Source organism: Eschscholzia californica, unplaced genomic scaffold (genome assembly GCF_041429995.1).
Source record: "Eschscholzia californica isolate CP2 unplaced genomic scaffold, dmEscCali1.0.p SCAF_5, whole genome shotgun sequence".
NCBI lineage: Eukaryota > Viridiplantae > Streptophyta > Magnoliopsida > Ranunculales > Papaveraceae > Eschscholzia > Eschscholzia californica.
In genome coordinates this window covers 12,705,875-12,722,502 of record NW_028238472.1, presented here as the reverse complement: position 1 = coordinate 12,722,502, position 16,628 = coordinate 12,705,875, and the positions used below count along the sequence as shown (strand labels likewise).

Genomic DNA, 16,628 nt, shown 5'->3' with positions numbered 1-16,628 from the left:
TAGTGAGAGAAAGTGATGTTAATAGTCTAAAACAGGTCAGTCAATGGGCGTGGGAACAGTTGTCGGCGCCGAAAGGACAATGAATCGTTGATTGTGTAAACAGTGATTTGAGAAGATGGCGACGAATATTCCGAGATGATGGCCGACGGAGAGGTTCAAACCCTATAGGTTGTGGCAATGTCGTTTCTTCTCTCAGGAAGAAGAAAGAAATTAGTTGGGTTGTTTAGGCGTGATTGGCCTCACATATGAAATAAACACAGTATAAAGAGATTTAAATGTAAAGGAAGCCTTCTTAAAGTATACTGTATTATATTATGAAACAGGATTGGACGATGAAGGCAGGGGCGAAAAAATTGTTGTGAGGATCGTGCCTCTGACCTTTGAGTGCCGAGGGAGAAATGGATAATGGTAATAATAAAGAAGAAGGATCCGCAATAACGTCAAAGATAAAACCTAAGCTTGTGATACCATGTAAAATTATAAATCCAACACTATTAGAGATGAATCAAAGGTATATTATTGATTGATTGTTCATGTAGTTATAGCTTTACAAAGGAAGAAATTAGCATAATGGAACAAACAAGAATTAGGAAATCTAATCACAAATAAAGGAAACTAATATATTTATTTACAAAGAGGGTTGATGAATTTGGAAGGAGATTTTCCTTGTGCTGGATACGGTTGGTTATGATGGGAGGTGCCATTTGCTATGCGCACCTCCAATATTACTTCATTAAGATTAAAGAAGAAATGAGCAATTTTCAAAGACAAGGGCAAAATGTTCTTTAAGATTTTTAGAGTCAAGCTAGAAAACCCATGGGTCAAGGTAAAGCCCAATGGAGTTAAAAAAAGAAGTAAACACTTGCTTGCCCATGTGGTTGAAAGTGTTGACATAAACTCAAAAACACATGAAGTCTCATGTTCGATTCCCAGAAGAGGTTAAATTCCTGTTTTATTGAATTTGGGGTGTTAAAGGTATAAATAATGTAATAATAGTAAACACTTGGTTGCCCAAGTGGTTGATAGTGTTGACATAAACTCCAAAACCCTGGAGGTCCCAGGTTCAATTCCCAAATAGGCAGATTCCATGATTATTGAATTTGGATTAAGGTATAAATAATGTAATAAGTTTGTCGGGCTTTATACCTTTTTCATGTTTTTGGGCTTTACGCTCTTTCATTTTAACTTAGGCGGTAATCGTATTTATTACATCTTCATGATGTATCAATGCCTTGTAACGACTGACGTAGATCGTAATCGATTTTTTTTATAAAAAATGAAGAAGGGCAAAATGGTCATTCTGTGTGAAGTTAGAAATTAGAGAACAAGAGCCATCATTTTTCTCTACGCACTTCATCTTCAACCTTGGGAAGTCTTAGAAAAAGACAGACTAGGTTTGGTGGTCTTGGAAGCTAGAGATAGAGGGAAGAAGTGGTCGGACCTTAGTTTCCTTTGCTCCGCAACTCTTTCCCGTGGCTTGGTCAGAGGCCAAAGGATCATGGGACACAGCTGCGAGCACTTGCCCAGGCACCATAACACACGTGACGAGCAACTCAAGCATGATACAACCAAATAAGTAGCTCGGGGCGGAAAATATTAGTGACCGGGATGCGTTGCTTGACTCGAGATGCTAGGAGACAGGCCGTAAGCAAACATCTTTGATCGAACCTTGATCAGAACACCAAGAGCTTTGGTCGGGCCACACAACTTCTTGGCTAGACCAAATTGGTTCCTTCTTGATTTTTCTTAGCTCTTTTTCAGTGTTGTTTGTTCTTCGCCTAGATTTTCTAATGTTATTCTAGGTTTTCTTGAGTAATTTTAGGGTTAAATATTAGTTAACGGTTGTTCAGTTCTAGACAGAGGAAATACTAATAAGAGTTATTCACGTCCTTTTACATACTTTTGTTACATCCATAAATATTAGTGAACAAAGTCGATTGCTATCCCATTCGATTTTACTTGTGATTGAACGTAGATGCAACAACCAATCCTTTAGTAACTAAGTCTCTTGTTGGAGATAAGGATGAAGTCTTGATTACGTTAATGCATATGTTTAGTTTTGTTTCTCAATTCTGATTCAATAAGTGTTTAAGCTTGTCTCTTATTTTATGCCATGCATTTCATAGTTATGCGATATTCTCTATTTTCGATAAAGAGTCAAAAGTAATTGTATATGAAGACCCTTTAACTAGTTATGACCATTAAGTATATCTAGTATTTAGTGCATCTATCTTTGAGCCGAGCAAACCTAGACATAAAGAATCAAACCCAAGCAAGCATTGTATATGTATTTCACGACAGATTCAAGAAATCTTCAACCTATCCCACATTAAGAATAAACCCTAGCCTCCCAACGATTAGCTTAAATTTAAGTTTGTAGTTGTTTCTTTCTTCGTTTCCTTCAGTTATTGCCTAGTAATTAAAAAACCCATTTTGCTCGTTTAATTGCTTAGTTTTGGTGAAGTTTTTAATCATTTTTGGGAATAGTTAAAATACAATCTATGAGATATCCTTGTGGATCAATCCGGTCCTGGCGTGTAGTACTTGCTAATACCTCTGGTGAGGTTTGTAACCTTTTCGGGTGCACCAATCAGTTTGAAGTTTGAAATAAATCATAAGACTTAAGTGAAGAAAGGATAAGATTCATGGTTAAGAAGTAGACAAGAAAAGAAGAGTCCCAAAAAATTTAGGGGATGCTCGTTGCGGAAGTAACCAGGATTGCAACTTGAATGCTTAAAAAAGGATGTTGGTGAGTAGAATCAGCCAAGATTGGAGCTTGAAAGCTTCAAACAAGAGGATGCAAGAAATACTGTTAAGTAAAGGATCGAAAAAATGAACGTAGGATTTTAAGGCTGCGATACCCATAGGTGATTAATTTGAATGGGTTTTTCGTGAGGAAGTACCATACCTCTTTGTTTGTTTATAACAATTGAATTTTATGAATAAGCATGGGAAACATCTCAAAGATGCACAAGATGACAAAATGATATTCAAAATGCATGAGACCTACAAAGGAATTGCTTTACTTTGAAGACGAATCTCGATAGGAAATCCTTGACCGAAACAAAACCGCTACACGGGCTAAAGGACTCCATCAAACTATATCAACAAAGTGCTGAGACAGACTCATCTTCTAAACCACCACAAATACTAACCAATATAAACCTATACAAGGCAGATGTGTTTAAAAAGCACAGCAGTACAAACATACAAAATGCATGTGTTTTCAGACACAATTATAAAAAAACAACAAGTCATTTCCAAAATCACAACCCTACTAACAACTGTAATATACAACCAAGATGAATAGTTTTTCAGCGAATTCGTTCACCATTCTATAAAAACAGACAATCAGTTGGGACGGATATTCGTCATCTCCTAAGGACGATCATCTGATGGAATCATCTTCGGAAGCACAGACTCCTCTCCAGTAGTAAGAATTTGTCTTTCTTCATTAACATCCGTGTGTTGGAATTATTTGAAGACACACAGAAAATAGTTTCTTAATCCCTTGTAATATATTAGATAACTCACACTATATCAACAACGTGTTGAGACAGACAGACTGTCTCGTCTTCTAAACCACCACAGTTACTAACCAATATAAACCTACAATAAGGTAGATGTGCTAAAAAACACACTAGTACAAACATACAAAATGCATGTGTTTTCAGACACAATTATAAAAAAAAAAGTCATTTCCAAAATCACAACCCTACTTACAACTGTAATATACCACCAAGATGAATCGTTTTTAAGCTAATTCATTCACCATTCTATAAAAACGGACAATCAGTTGGGACGAATATTCGTCATCTCCAAAGGATGATCATCTGATGGAGTCATCTCGGGAGGCACAGAATTTTCTCCAGTAATAAGAATTTGTCTTTCTTCATTAGCATCCGTGCCCTGTCTTTGTGCAGATGATTTTTCGGTTGATTCCTGCATTCCTTCTTCTTCTCTTTGGAGTTGCCCTTGAGTATGTTCAGTATCTCCAGGAGGCTTGTTGAAACAGCAAACCATGCTCATGTAAGATATCCTTTCTCTAAAGGAGTTCCAGCTTACTAGTTCAGTTAAGCTACCATCTTTCGCTCTTTTATATATCGAAGAGAGAAAGAACAAAATGAGCAGTACACCTGAAGCAACTCCCAATATAATAAAGATGCTTCTGAAGCTATGAACACGCAGCTTACTTGACGTTGTGTTTTTGAAACGAGGGCCATCATCGCATACTTCAGTGCCGAACCATCTAGTTTGAATATCTTTCATTTTTCCTCCTTCTGTAATCTCCAAAACTGACTTTGAAATATCCGATAATAGAGGGGAATCTTTGGGAAACGCCTATATATGAGAGTTATGGAAACAAATCAACATAAAATAAAATTGTGAACCACTAGTCTTTCAAAGCTTATTAGAACGGTTAACAAGAGGAGGCAAAATATGTATATTAATAAACTTTTAGGGTTTCGTTTCATAATTTGAGATATGGTTTTAGGGCTGTGTTTCATAGTGAAAATTACAGATTCACAACCTGGATTCTCTTCGAACAATAGAATTTCCCTAATGACACTAAGTAATTTTTAAGTTTTTAGATGTCGCATGGTATATGTCTTTTGAATTGAAGATCTCAATAGTGCCATGTACGAAAGAAATCTCAACTGAGACTTGACACATAGAACAATTTGAGTTTTCCATTGCAGATGCTCTTAGTAGTGGTATTAGTGTCCATTTTACACTAATACCTATTAAAAAAAGCTTGTTTTCGACTAAAAGACTAGTAATATATTGGAAAATGTTTCAGGGAACAAGAAATTTTTCGGCGTACAAATTTTGGGGGGAAAGAATTTTTATTTTTTTAAAATCTTTTTTGTTTCCTCCAAACACCTCCGTCCTAGGACAAAAAGGCCTTCATGTTTTTTTCAGTTCCTTCTTCCTTTATCAGCCTTCCTGCCACCACTATCAACTCTGACAACACCAACACCATCAACTTCGGCTACACCTCCACCGCCAACTCAAGCGACACCTCCACCACCAACTCTGGCGCCACCTCCACCACCACCTTCAACACTTATCACCATTCTCCTTCCTCTCTCCTCTTCTTCTTCTACTCCCCTTCCCTCTTTTCCTCTCATCTATGTTCTAGTGAAGGGGGGCCTTCACTGGAACCCTCGTCTCTAGAACCTGACATCACTTCGTCTGGAAAACCAGACGAAGCTCGTCTGGATTTGGAAACCCTTGATCCGGACGATCTTCATCTGAAAAACCAAACCAAGGAACCCTTCCTTTATATAGTTTTTCCAATGATGAGACCTTCTCCTTCATCGAAACTGAGAGAGAGAGAGAGAGAGAGAGAGAGAGAAAGGCAGAAAAGATTAAAGAGAGATAGAGCAAAAGAGAAAGGAGAGAGAGAGAGAGGGAGAGAAGGGTGTGTTTGGGGAAAAATTTGTTTGTACCCAGAAAACCTTTCTTGTTTCCACAAAACATGCGACCAATATATTTGCTATGCTCGGGATCAAAATTCTGGAGAGAGTAAAGAGACGTACAAAGCCAAAACCACCCGTCGGATACGTGGGTCCAGTTGTAGTGAACTGACCACAATACTTTCCAAGCAAGACTTGGATATAGGGGAGTTCGTCCATAATTGCTGAAACAGTTCTTTTTTTAAGAGCCTCGGCATATTCATCTACTGTGGAGAGTTGCTGCAGGTTTCGCTCATGAAATCCCAATTGCGTCAAATGTCTAAACACAAATGATCCACTTTGGTACCCCACAATTTCTCGATTCCTGATTAAAGAGTTTATATCCGTTTTCTGATCAAGATTCTTGATCGTTAACATAGATGTTAAATTTGCAGCATACGTGGTCACAAGTATAAACACGGAGAAAGTCCAGAGATTCACTATGAGTCTTGAGTAGTTGCTTTCGAGTTTCTCTTCTGAAATTTATAAAGAAAGTATTAGTCTTTCGAGAATAAAAGAAAACGATAAGAAACCTGAGATGTGAATGACTCAAGTTATGACTTGCAAATGAGAGGAGGATATCTACTTACTGTGGGCGAAAACTAAAGTCGAAAAGGAATAGGAAAGAACTTTTCCCACTTGTTGTGAAGGTGATCCTCCAAATTCAGGGTTTCCTTTCTCAAATATCCAGATCAAAAATCCTTTGAGCAAAAAGAATCCAATGGTTGCAAGCCATAGTCCCCTTGTTAATGGTTCTGTGAACCACCAGAAGTTCGTAGTGAAGTCGTCCTCGGCTCTTGGTACAACCAATTGAACCCCAGTGAAAGTATACGGCTGTGTAAAGTCTACATACTGTGATCTATTGGCGACAATAGTCACGTCCCCGACAACAACATCAAAGTGCTGCTCATGGAAAAGACAAGGACAAAAGTTAGTGAATCCAATAGCTGCACAATGGCAAGCACTAATGTGCGTTAATGGAACATTGCATATTTGCATTCGAATCTTGCGAGAATAGTCCCACATGGGAGAATGGGTATCAAGCAACTAAGAATATAATGTCTAGGTCCTCTCCACTCATTGCCAATTAGTTTTGAATTGGATGACTACAAACTCCACATGGTATCAAAGCTAGGCCCACACATGATAGGCTTAAAAGCAGACTTCATCCACGTTCACCCGAAAAAAAAACACACGTGCTACTCATTGCCAATTGGGTTAGAGTACAGATCTACAAGCGAGTACTTCGAAAGGATACAGCCTAGAAACGTGTACTAGACACACGTTCCTTATTCGCCTTCTCATCTCATAATTGAGATTGTTTATACATTGCTACATTAATTGCTTCCGAAAATATGACAAGCCCTATGTGAATCTACATTCTACACCAAGTAATTTTAGTTGACAAACACAAAATAGAACACTAATTTTCTTCTAACTTTTCATGTTTAAATCTGCTTTCAGGAATCCCATATATAGAAACCAAAAGGCACCTATAATTAACGACAACAGTTTTTCAAATCGCAACTTCAAATAAATTTAGTTTGATTTCACAGAGCCATTTTTATGAAACTATATGTTTTGAAAACAAAGTTTTACTTTAAATAAACCACTAATACTATGTCCGGTCGAATCTACAACACATTTGACCAATCAGATAATTGGTTCATGTTATACATTCTCCTCATTAGGAAGTATCGGTATCTCGTGATAAGGTCTGAAGACTGAATTGGAGGTTAAGAGAAGCACACATAAATAGAATAGCACTAAATACATAAATAACACTACTCACCTTTGAGTAGACATGGTACGTTAGATTGTCGTAATCTCCAGCTGAAATTCCATCTTTCGTTTCAAACGGGAGATACGTATATTCATATGGAAACCCCTCCGTCACAGCTTCAAATACATCTTTCGAGTAGCCACTCACATTCAATGTCTTATCGGGGTAGTGCAACACATTAATGAACTCAGGAAAACCACTTTTAACAGGGACACCAACTTTCAGTGTCAAAACCTTTGGAGTAACAGTGGATCCTCCAGGCCAAGTAACAACCTTCAGGTCATTATTAGTTGTCGAATAATTTTTCGCCATGTCTTCTGAGCGCAGACTCCGAGAAAGCCCAACTTTTGGTGTCCAAAACCCGATTATTTGATCTTTGTTACCTATCACATTTACAATTTCAAAAGTGGAGTGTTCTACCAGCCCTTTTACCGACCGAAACTTACCACTGAGGCCAATGAAGGGGTTTGTTAGGACAGACTGCAAAAATGAATTTGAACACATTGGAGAGATAGTGGTGTCAAAGAATTTTGTTGCATTTCTTTTTGTTCTTCCATTGGGAGATGGTGACGGGGAGGTTTTATTCATACGACATACTACTTCTTTACCCACCATAGCCAACACAAACACTGTATCGTATGCCTTTAATGCATAAACATCTGGCTGTAGTATCTTTTTTTGTACGTGATTCTGTTTCAAATGCCTTCTCCACTGAAGTATAAATTTCTTAAGAGCTTTTGATTGTGGGACATGAGTTTTCACTCCGATAACGCCATTCATAGAACGAAGGACAGGTGGGTCCATGTAGATCATGAGATCAGTGATTGTGCATGTTAAGATCCACACGTACCCGGTTCGCATCATTCCTTCCCTATGGGCTGACAAGAAGAATTTTGTGGCCAGGGAAGAGGATAGATGCACAATGAAGACCTTTGAGCTCATGCCTCTTAACTTTTGCAAGCTATTCTTCATTACTTGCTCATTAGCATTGTCTGGTAGAATTGTTCTATGACATACTATGACTCCATTCTCATGAAGAGTGTCAGTGAGGACCGGCACTGCAGCAACCCCACTTTGTGTGTCTTCGTGGACGATAGATAGTTCTTTCCATCGGTATGCTTGGGTGATAGCTGCAATAGCCTTAAATTGCATCTTTTGAGACCCTCTGATGAAGTAAGGAAATTGAGTGGGAGATAGGGAGGAGCCAGTTGCCGAGAAGGAGATGATCGGTATTTGAGCTTTGTTTCCTATGTAGGCAAGAAAATCCGCTTCTTCTGAAGTTTCTGGGCCTATGATCACTTGTACCCCAACATTCTTTATCAAATCCAACACTACAAACAGAAAGTACAAAAGAGGAATATGCCCATAAATTCAGTACCTCATAAATTACTTGAAACTATACTATAATGGAAACCTAGATATTAAACTCATATAAATTTGGTAAGCTTCTTCCAAAGAGGCAAGAAAATTACTTGTTGAGAAAAGATTGTACACTTACAACAAAAATACAAAGAAAACAACTTCACCATTTAAAATGGTGATCAATGAAGAAACCATGGAACTCAAATTGCATTGTAGCATAACATATATTGATTTATCTTAGTAATGTCTAGAGATCCTTGGTAATGATCATAGTACACCCAACTATTCTTGACTAGTCCAGCTCCTCACTTGATCGACTGGACTATTATTGACGTATAAAGGACCACTGGGCACCCACCATATCGCCGGCTAAGGAAGGTATACACAGACCATGAGCCCGATTGATTTGATATTAGTATTTTCAGTATTTGAATTTATCTGACATCCCTTTTTGTAACCCTAACGTAGACCCTATAAGCATAACTTGTTCATGATCAACAAAGTACCTTTTTTTACTCTCTTCTTGTTCTTAATTATTCTAGTTGCGAAGTAGACAATTTCACATGGAATCAAAACATAAGGTTCATTCTTCGCGTTTTTCTGTCATCTTCATCAAAGAATTATTGCTTCATTCTGTTGAAGTTGGGCTTTTAAACCAAATTTAGATTTGAGCTTAATATGAAATGTGGGCTTGAGTAAATGGTTTTACTAAACTAGAAGGGGTAAAGAAGGAAAAAGGCTCCTTGAATTAATTAAAAAGAGAGGTAGTAGAGTTCCTTATGTCTAGTACTTGACTAAGCTTAGAGGGAGAAAGAACTAGGCTTTCTTTGGAGAAGATTTTTTTGTGAAGAAATTTGAAGTAATCAATTGGTATGTAACTATAACTATTATCTAATGTTTTTGAATGTCTTTTTCTTTGTTAATGAAAAAACAACAACAATGTTAGTGTTTATGTTGAATGAAGATTTGTGATTGAAGGATGGTTAGTGCGAATATATGGTGTTGGATCCTTTATGTTATAGTTGTTATCTTTTCTCAAATCTCCAACAAATGGTATCAGAGTCATGTTAACTTATCATTTCAACATTTTGAGAATCTAGGGTTTGTGAAAATTTTTTGAGGATCTTGTAAGAAAAATGGCAAATATGGTGCAATCTCAAATACCTAGGTTAACAAAAGGAAACTATGGACATTGGTCCATTCAAATGAGTGTATTGTTGGGATCTCAAAATTTGTGGGATATTGTTCAAAATGGTTATGTAGAGCCAACTTTAAAAGAAGATGATATTATGAATGACTTGCCAAAAAGTGTCCTTAAAGATTCAAGAAAGAATGATAAAAAAAACTTTGTTTCTTATATATCAAGGAATTGAAGCAAAATCATCGAAAGAGGCTTGTAATATTCTCAAGAATTCTTTTAAAGGAGTTGATTAAGTGGTGAAGGCTCGTCTTCAAATTTTGTGTGGTGAATTTGAAAGGTTCAGTATGAATGAAGGAAAACTTGTCTCCGATTATGTTTCAAGAGTACTGTCTAATGTTAACGAAATGAAAAGGTGTGGTGAAAAATGTGATGATGTTCGGGTGATGAGAAAATTCTACGGTCTTTGACACCTAAATTTGATAATGAGGTTATTGTTGTTGAAGAATCAAAAGACTTGGAATCCATGACGGCAGATGAATTGATGGGAACTTTGCAAATTAATCCATGAACAAAGGGTGAATAGAAATGTTGCAACCTCTTCAAATTGTTCGGTTGATCAAATACTTCAAGCAAAACTCACTTTGGAAGAAAAATAATATACGCCCCAAAAAGAAAGAGACTACGAGAGTTATGGTAGAGGTTATGATAATCGTAGAAGAGGCTTTGGAAGCCAAGGAAGAAGAAATTTTTTTAATAGAGGAAGAACAAATGAACCAAGAGGAAGCTGTAGAGGAAACTTTACTAGACCTTATAATGGCCAAGGTAGAGACAGAAGGGATACCGAATGCTATAATTGTCACAAGCTTGGACATTATAGTAACCAATGTTGGTATAAAAATGAAGTTAAGGAAGAATCAAACCTTGTTGAAGACGAGGTAGAAATTAATGTTGATCCTACATTGTTATTTTCTGCTGATGGTCTTGATGAATCACAAACAAATACTTGATATTTCGATACCGGTGTGAGTAATCATATTTGTGGGAAAAGAGAATTATTTGTTGAAGTAAATGAAAATGTAAAAGAGAATATAAATTTTGGTGACTCCTCAAAGATTCTGGTGTGAGGAAAAGGTAATATTCTCATTCAACTAAAAAACAACAAACATAGCTACATTTCCGATATTTATTATGTTCCGAAATGAAGAATAATATTTTGAGTTTGGGGCAACTTTTTGAGAAGTGATATGATATTATAATTGAAGGATTTTCATCTCACTTTAAGAGATAGAAGTAGAACTCTTATTGCTAAGGTAAAGATGACAAAAAAATAGATTATTTCCTTTGAACATTCAACATGGTGATGTAAAATGTTTAAACTCTATTGTGAAAGATGAATCTTGGTTGTAGCACTTGAGAGTTGGGCATCTAAACTTTGACGGCATGAAGACCTTGGCCAGCAAGAATATGGTAAGGGGTTTACCATGTATTGATCACCCAAACAAAGTGTGCGAAGGATGTATCTTTGGCAAATCATCGAACAAGTTTTTCTAAAGAAGGAAGGTGGAGAGCATTTAATATATTAGAGATTGTACATACCGATGTTTGTGGTCCATTGAAGCCAATGACAAATGGAGGTAATAATTACTTTCTTACATTTATTGACGATTTTAGTAGAAAAACATGGATTTATTTCTTAAAAAATAAATCCGAAGTATTTGAAGTATTCAAAGAGTTCAAGAACATGGTTGAGAAACAAAGTGGTTTTATGATAAAGAAACTAAGGTCCGATAGAGGTGGAGAATATACCTCAAGAACATTTGATATGTTTCGTAGAGAACATGGGAGTGTTCATGAACTTACTCTGTCATACACATCACAACTGAATGGAGTTGCCGAAAGAAAAAATCGCACCATATTAAACATGACAAGAAGCATGTTAAAAGAAAAAAATTTGTCTAGAGAATTTTGGGGTGAAACCGTTGTATTTGCTGTATACTTGTTAAATAGATGTCCCACTAAAAGTATCTATATGAAGACACCGCAAGAGGCATGGGGTTATTACAAGCCTAGTGTATCTCATTTAAAGATATTTGAATGTATTGCTTACGCAAAGATACCGGAAGCAAGAAGAACAAAACTTGATGACAAAGGTGAGACATATATTTTTCTTGGGTATAATGAGCAAATAAAATGTTACAAGTTGTTTAATCCAATTGTCAATAAAGTTCTCTTTAGTAGAGATGTGGTATTTGAAGAAGATTTGACATGGGAATGGAAAGGAAAAGAAATTACTCAAGTTGAATTTAGACTTGAAGGAGAAGAAGAAGAAGATGCACTACCAAGAGAATTTCAAAGAGACCCACAAACACCATCATCCTCATCACCAGGGGGAGGTTTTAATGCAAGGTCAATGAAAACTAGAAGTTTGAGAGAGATTTATGAAGTTGTGGATGACGAGGAAGAATTGAACTTGTGTTGATTCTCATGGATTGTGATCCTATTAGTTATGAAGAGGTCATCTAAGAAGAAAAATGAGAATGAGAAAATGCAATGAACGAAGAAATTAATGCAATTGAAAAAATGATACTTGGGAATTGACAAATTTGCCAAAAGGATACAAACCTATTGGTAAAAAGTGGGTATATAAGACAAAGAAGAATGTAAGTGGTGAAATCTAAAGATATAAAGAATGACTTGTAGATAAAGGTTACAAGCAAAGAGCCGGCATTGATTATAGTGACGTATTTGCTCCGTTGTCGTATGAAAATAATAAGATTGTTAATCTCTATCGCGGCTCCATATTCATGGAAGATTTTATCAACTTGATGTATTTGAATGGTATTCTAGAGGAAGAGATATATGTTGACAAACCTTTGGGGTATGTTAGAATAGGAAAAGAAGATAAAGTTTATAAGTCGAAGAAGGCCCTTTATGGGTTAAAGCAAGCTCCACGTGGATGGAATGCAAGAATTAATAAGCATTTTCAAGAAAATGGGTTTGAAAAGTGTCCTCATGAGCACACTTTATATATGAAAGTGAAAGAATATGGATGTATGTTATTTGTTTGTCTCTATGTTGATGATTTGATATTCACCAGTAATGATTCAAGACTATTTGGTGAGTTCAAGAAGAGCATGTTTAAGGAATTTGATATGACCGATATTGGGTTGATGGGTCATTTCCTTGGTATTGAAGTGAAGCAAATGGAAAATGACATATTAATTTCTCAAAGTGGATATACTAAGGAAGTCCTTAAAAAGTTTAAAATGAAGTCATGTAATCCGGTAAACACCCCTCTTGAAAGTGGAGTGGAATTCAGAGAATGCACAAGAAGAAGTGATGTCGATCCTACGTATTTCAAAAGTTTGATTGGAAGTCTATGTTATCTTACATGTACAAGACCGGATATTCTCTATGGAGTTAGGCTAGTGAGTAGGTATATGGAGACACTGGATGAATCTCATCTTAATGTTGCAAAGAAGCTCCTTCGATATGTTAAAGGTACGCTCAATGATGATTTATTTTTCTCTTGTAAACAAGATTTTAAGCTTATCGGTTATTCAATAGTGATTGGGGTAGAGACTTAGACGAAAGAAAGAGTACATCGGGGTTTCTATTTTTTATGGGTTACACGACATTTACTTAGTTTTTTAAGAAAAACCCATTGTGACTTTATCTATTTGTGAAGCGAAATATGTAGCCGCTAGCTCTATGGTTTGTCATGCAATTTGGTTAAGAAGTATGTTGAAGCATCTTCAATGCCCTCAAGTTGGTCCAAGCGAAGTGTTCCTTGATAACAAATCGGCTATTGCTTTAGCCAACAATTCCGTTTGTCATGAAAGAAGCAAGGACATTGATACACGCTACCATTTTATTCGTGAACATGTTAAAGAAGGTGATATTGAAGTGATGTATTGCAAGTCCCAAGATCAAATAGCGGATATATTTACGAAGCCCTTGAAGCATGATATCTTTGAAACATTGAAGCGGATGTTAGGTATGAGAAGCTATGGAAATTTGGTTTAAGGGGGATGTTGAAATTGGGCTTTTAAACCAAATTTGGGTTTGGGCCTAATATGAAATGTGGGCTTGAGTAAACGGTTTTATCAAACTAGAAGGGGTAAAGAAGGAAAAAGACTCCTTGAATTAATTAAAAAGAGAGGTAGTAAAGTTTCTTATGTCTACTACTTGAGTAAGCTTAGAGAGAGAAAGAACTAGGACTTTCTTCGGAGAAGATTTTTTTTGTGAAGAAATTTGAAGTAATCAATTGGTATGTATCTATAACTAATATCTAATGTTTTTTAATGTCTTTTTCTTTGTTAATGAAAAGAACAACCACAATGTTAGTGTTTATGTTGAATGAAGATTTGTGATTGAAGGATGGTTAGTTTGAGTATATGGTGTTGGATCCTTTATGTTATAATTGTTATCTTTTCTTAAATCTCCAACATATTTTTCTTCTTCTTCTTATACATCTCACCATTAAGGTCAGTTCGCTCATCTATCTCTTGATTTTCTTTAAAGAAAAGCTTAATTTTTTCGTTTTCTTTGTATATTCACTTGGTTTCTCCTTTTAATCGGAATATCTAAAGACTTTACCGATGATCACTCGTCTGATCCATATCCAAGCTCCTTGACAAGAACCCTCTCCGTCTTTCTTTGAACCTTCCCAGTCTCTTTTAGTCATTCCCTGTGACCGGTTGTTGCTCGTGACAATAACATCCGCTTTCTCTCTCTTTTGTCAAAACCCTAGAGACGACAACAAAACCATCGCTAGATAGACCCTGAGGTCTGCCTGTGGTCATTGGCTCCTCTATCTGATTAACCTTTTATCTTTACGCTTTTGATGATCCAAATATTGGTCATCAGTCGACCGAGTCAATAAGTAAAAAAAAAGGCAAGAATCAAATGGGTCAACCTGTGTCCAAATGATAGGAAGGTGACTTCGAATGAGTTATGTCCCTAAGCTCGGAACTAGGAGGTCGACGTGTGTCTCTTAGGCACCTTAAGCCCCCACCCTGACTTTAAAAACAACTAGGACAATCATGGTCATAGCTCTGCTCTAGAATTTGGAGCAGTAAAGGTGGTCTGCGAAGATCACTTAGATGCATTGCTATTTGGTGATATTCGACAGAGGTGTCCATAAAGCTAAGCAGAGCATGACCCAACGTCGAATTTTCTAACTGGTCAATTAAAGGTAAAGAAAACTATCCCTCGGAGAAGCTTTGTTCAAACCTGTATAGTCGGCACACATCCTCCACAAGTTGTTCTTTTTAGGGAGCAATACGACATTGGCTAACCAGTCTGGGTAAGGAGCCTCCCTTATAACCCCTGAAGCCAGACGTATTCATACTTCTTTAGCAATCTTCACTTGTTTTCAAGAGTAAATTTCTCTTCTTCTGTTTTACTGCTTTATGATATGCTTTATAATCGACGCGCCTATGCGTGGTACCTCGGCTATGCTGAAGGAGAACACGTGTCTATATCCTTTTAAAAAGTTGATTGTTGCTCTTCCTTAGTTGGAGTGCTTACGATATGAGTAACTTCTGAAGCTGAATCCTCGATCTTAAACTGGTATTGTGCAATGGTGTCGGGTTCAACAAGAACTTCTCTGCTTGGACCTTCGAGGTTACACCACAGGGACCACTTGTTTCTGTTTTGGTGGCTATGTCCTAGTGTTGTTCCGGTTGGGAACTCTCGACTTATGAGCTCCAGTCAGATCCTTTCTGTACATACCCTCTGGAAACTGCTTCTCGCATTATGTTATCTTCTTCTTCGAGCTCGACTATGGCCACCATCAGCCAGGTAGTTCCGTTTTCTTCCTCAATTTCCTTTAAACGTTTTTATCATTCTAGTGTCTGGAACTGGGTATTTCAACATTAGGGTGAGGTATTGGGCATATGGCACCCAGAGCTTGAAGGAACCACCATCTAAGTATAACATCGTAATCCTAACGTAGATTTACCACAACAACTTCTAGCACGGCTTTCCTTTGTGATTAGTTATCTCCGATCAAGACGGGAAACTCAACCAGGCCTTCAACTTTCAAAAATCTCTTGTTGACTAGCAACTTTTCAAAACACATCCTTGACATGATCTCCACCAAATTACTACCGTTGTCAATATATGTGGTACTAACTCGAAATCCTAATTTAGTTAGTTGTTCTCATACATAATCGGATTTGGACAAGATATAAGTTTAAATTTCAAGAGTTCGACGAGAAGAATCCAACGAGACTTTTGCTCTAGATTTTGATACCTCTAGGTCCCTCAAATTCAGGAAATACTGGTCGAGCTGCTTTTGAGCTAGGAACCGATTCTAAAGGAACCGATTCCAACATAAAACCCTAGTGACGCTAGGTCTCACAAAAAGAAAGTTGCTGGCCCTGTTTTTAAGGCTAGTTAAAAGTGAAAATTACCCATCAAGAAGATACTACTAAAGCATATTATTTGATATGGACTCATATTTCATACAAGAAGAAGAAACTTTAGTTTACCTCCATCTGCCGCTTTAAGAACATCACCATTGGAATCCATTACATGGAGTTTAATCTTCGGACTATAGGTAGGATTCATAATTTCAAAATTAGAAATGGCCATCTTGATACATGTATGTTTTACATTCCCCCTCACCGAATTCAGATTAACAATCAAGCCGACGTGAAAAACATCATCACTACAATCTTTGCATGCTTGAACTTGGAAAACGAAAAGTAGAAAGAATATCGAACAAATGGATTTAACTATCATTCTCAAATACCAAAAACCATAGGATATATTAATCTAGAAATTGATTCTCTAGAGAAGAAAGTACTTAGAAATGATTAAGCACATAAGTAGATGCAGTTATTGGTTTTCTTCACTAACATAAATATAAATTTTC

At 36.8% G+C, this 16,628-nt stretch overlaps 1 protein-coding gene across 1 annotated transcript; it reads right to left on the bottom strand.

The window, feature by feature from the left end:
* Positions 1 to 3,498: 3,498 nt before the first annotated feature.
* On the bottom strand, positions 3,499 to 16,366 carry LOC147537181 (glutamate receptor 2.8-like). The gene is made up of 5 exons (XM_086642601.1): positions 16,243 to 16,366; positions 7,252 to 8,573; positions 6,050 to 6,362; positions 5,544 to 5,935; positions 3,499 to 4,341 (listed from the first exon to the last, which is right to left on the bottom strand). The coding sequence occupies exons 1-5, from the start codon at positions 16,343 to 16,345 to the stop codon at positions 3,793 to 3,795; spliced, it is 2,679 nt and encodes an 892-aa protein (XP_086498727.1). The 5' UTR covers positions 16,346 to 16,366; the 3' UTR covers positions 3,499 to 3,792.
* Between the last annotated feature and the right edge of the window lie 262 nt (positions 16,367 to 16,628).

What these genes read in the sequence shown, in the direction of transcription:
- LOC147537181 (XM_086642601.1), bottom strand. Translation starts at nt 16,345, where the DNA reads ATGGCCATTTCTAATTTTGAAATTATGAATCCTACCTATAGTCCGAAG. An exon ending in GACTTTAGTTTTCGCCCACA is followed by an intron (nt 5,936 to 6,049) that starts GTAAGTAGATAT and finishes TATAAATTTCAG; the next exon opens with AAGAGAAACTCGAAAGCAAC. An exon ending in CGACGGGTGGTTTTGGCTTT is followed by an intron (nt 4,342 to 5,543) that starts GTACGTCTCTTT and finishes TCTCATATATAG; the next exon opens with GCGTTTCCCAAAGATTCCCC.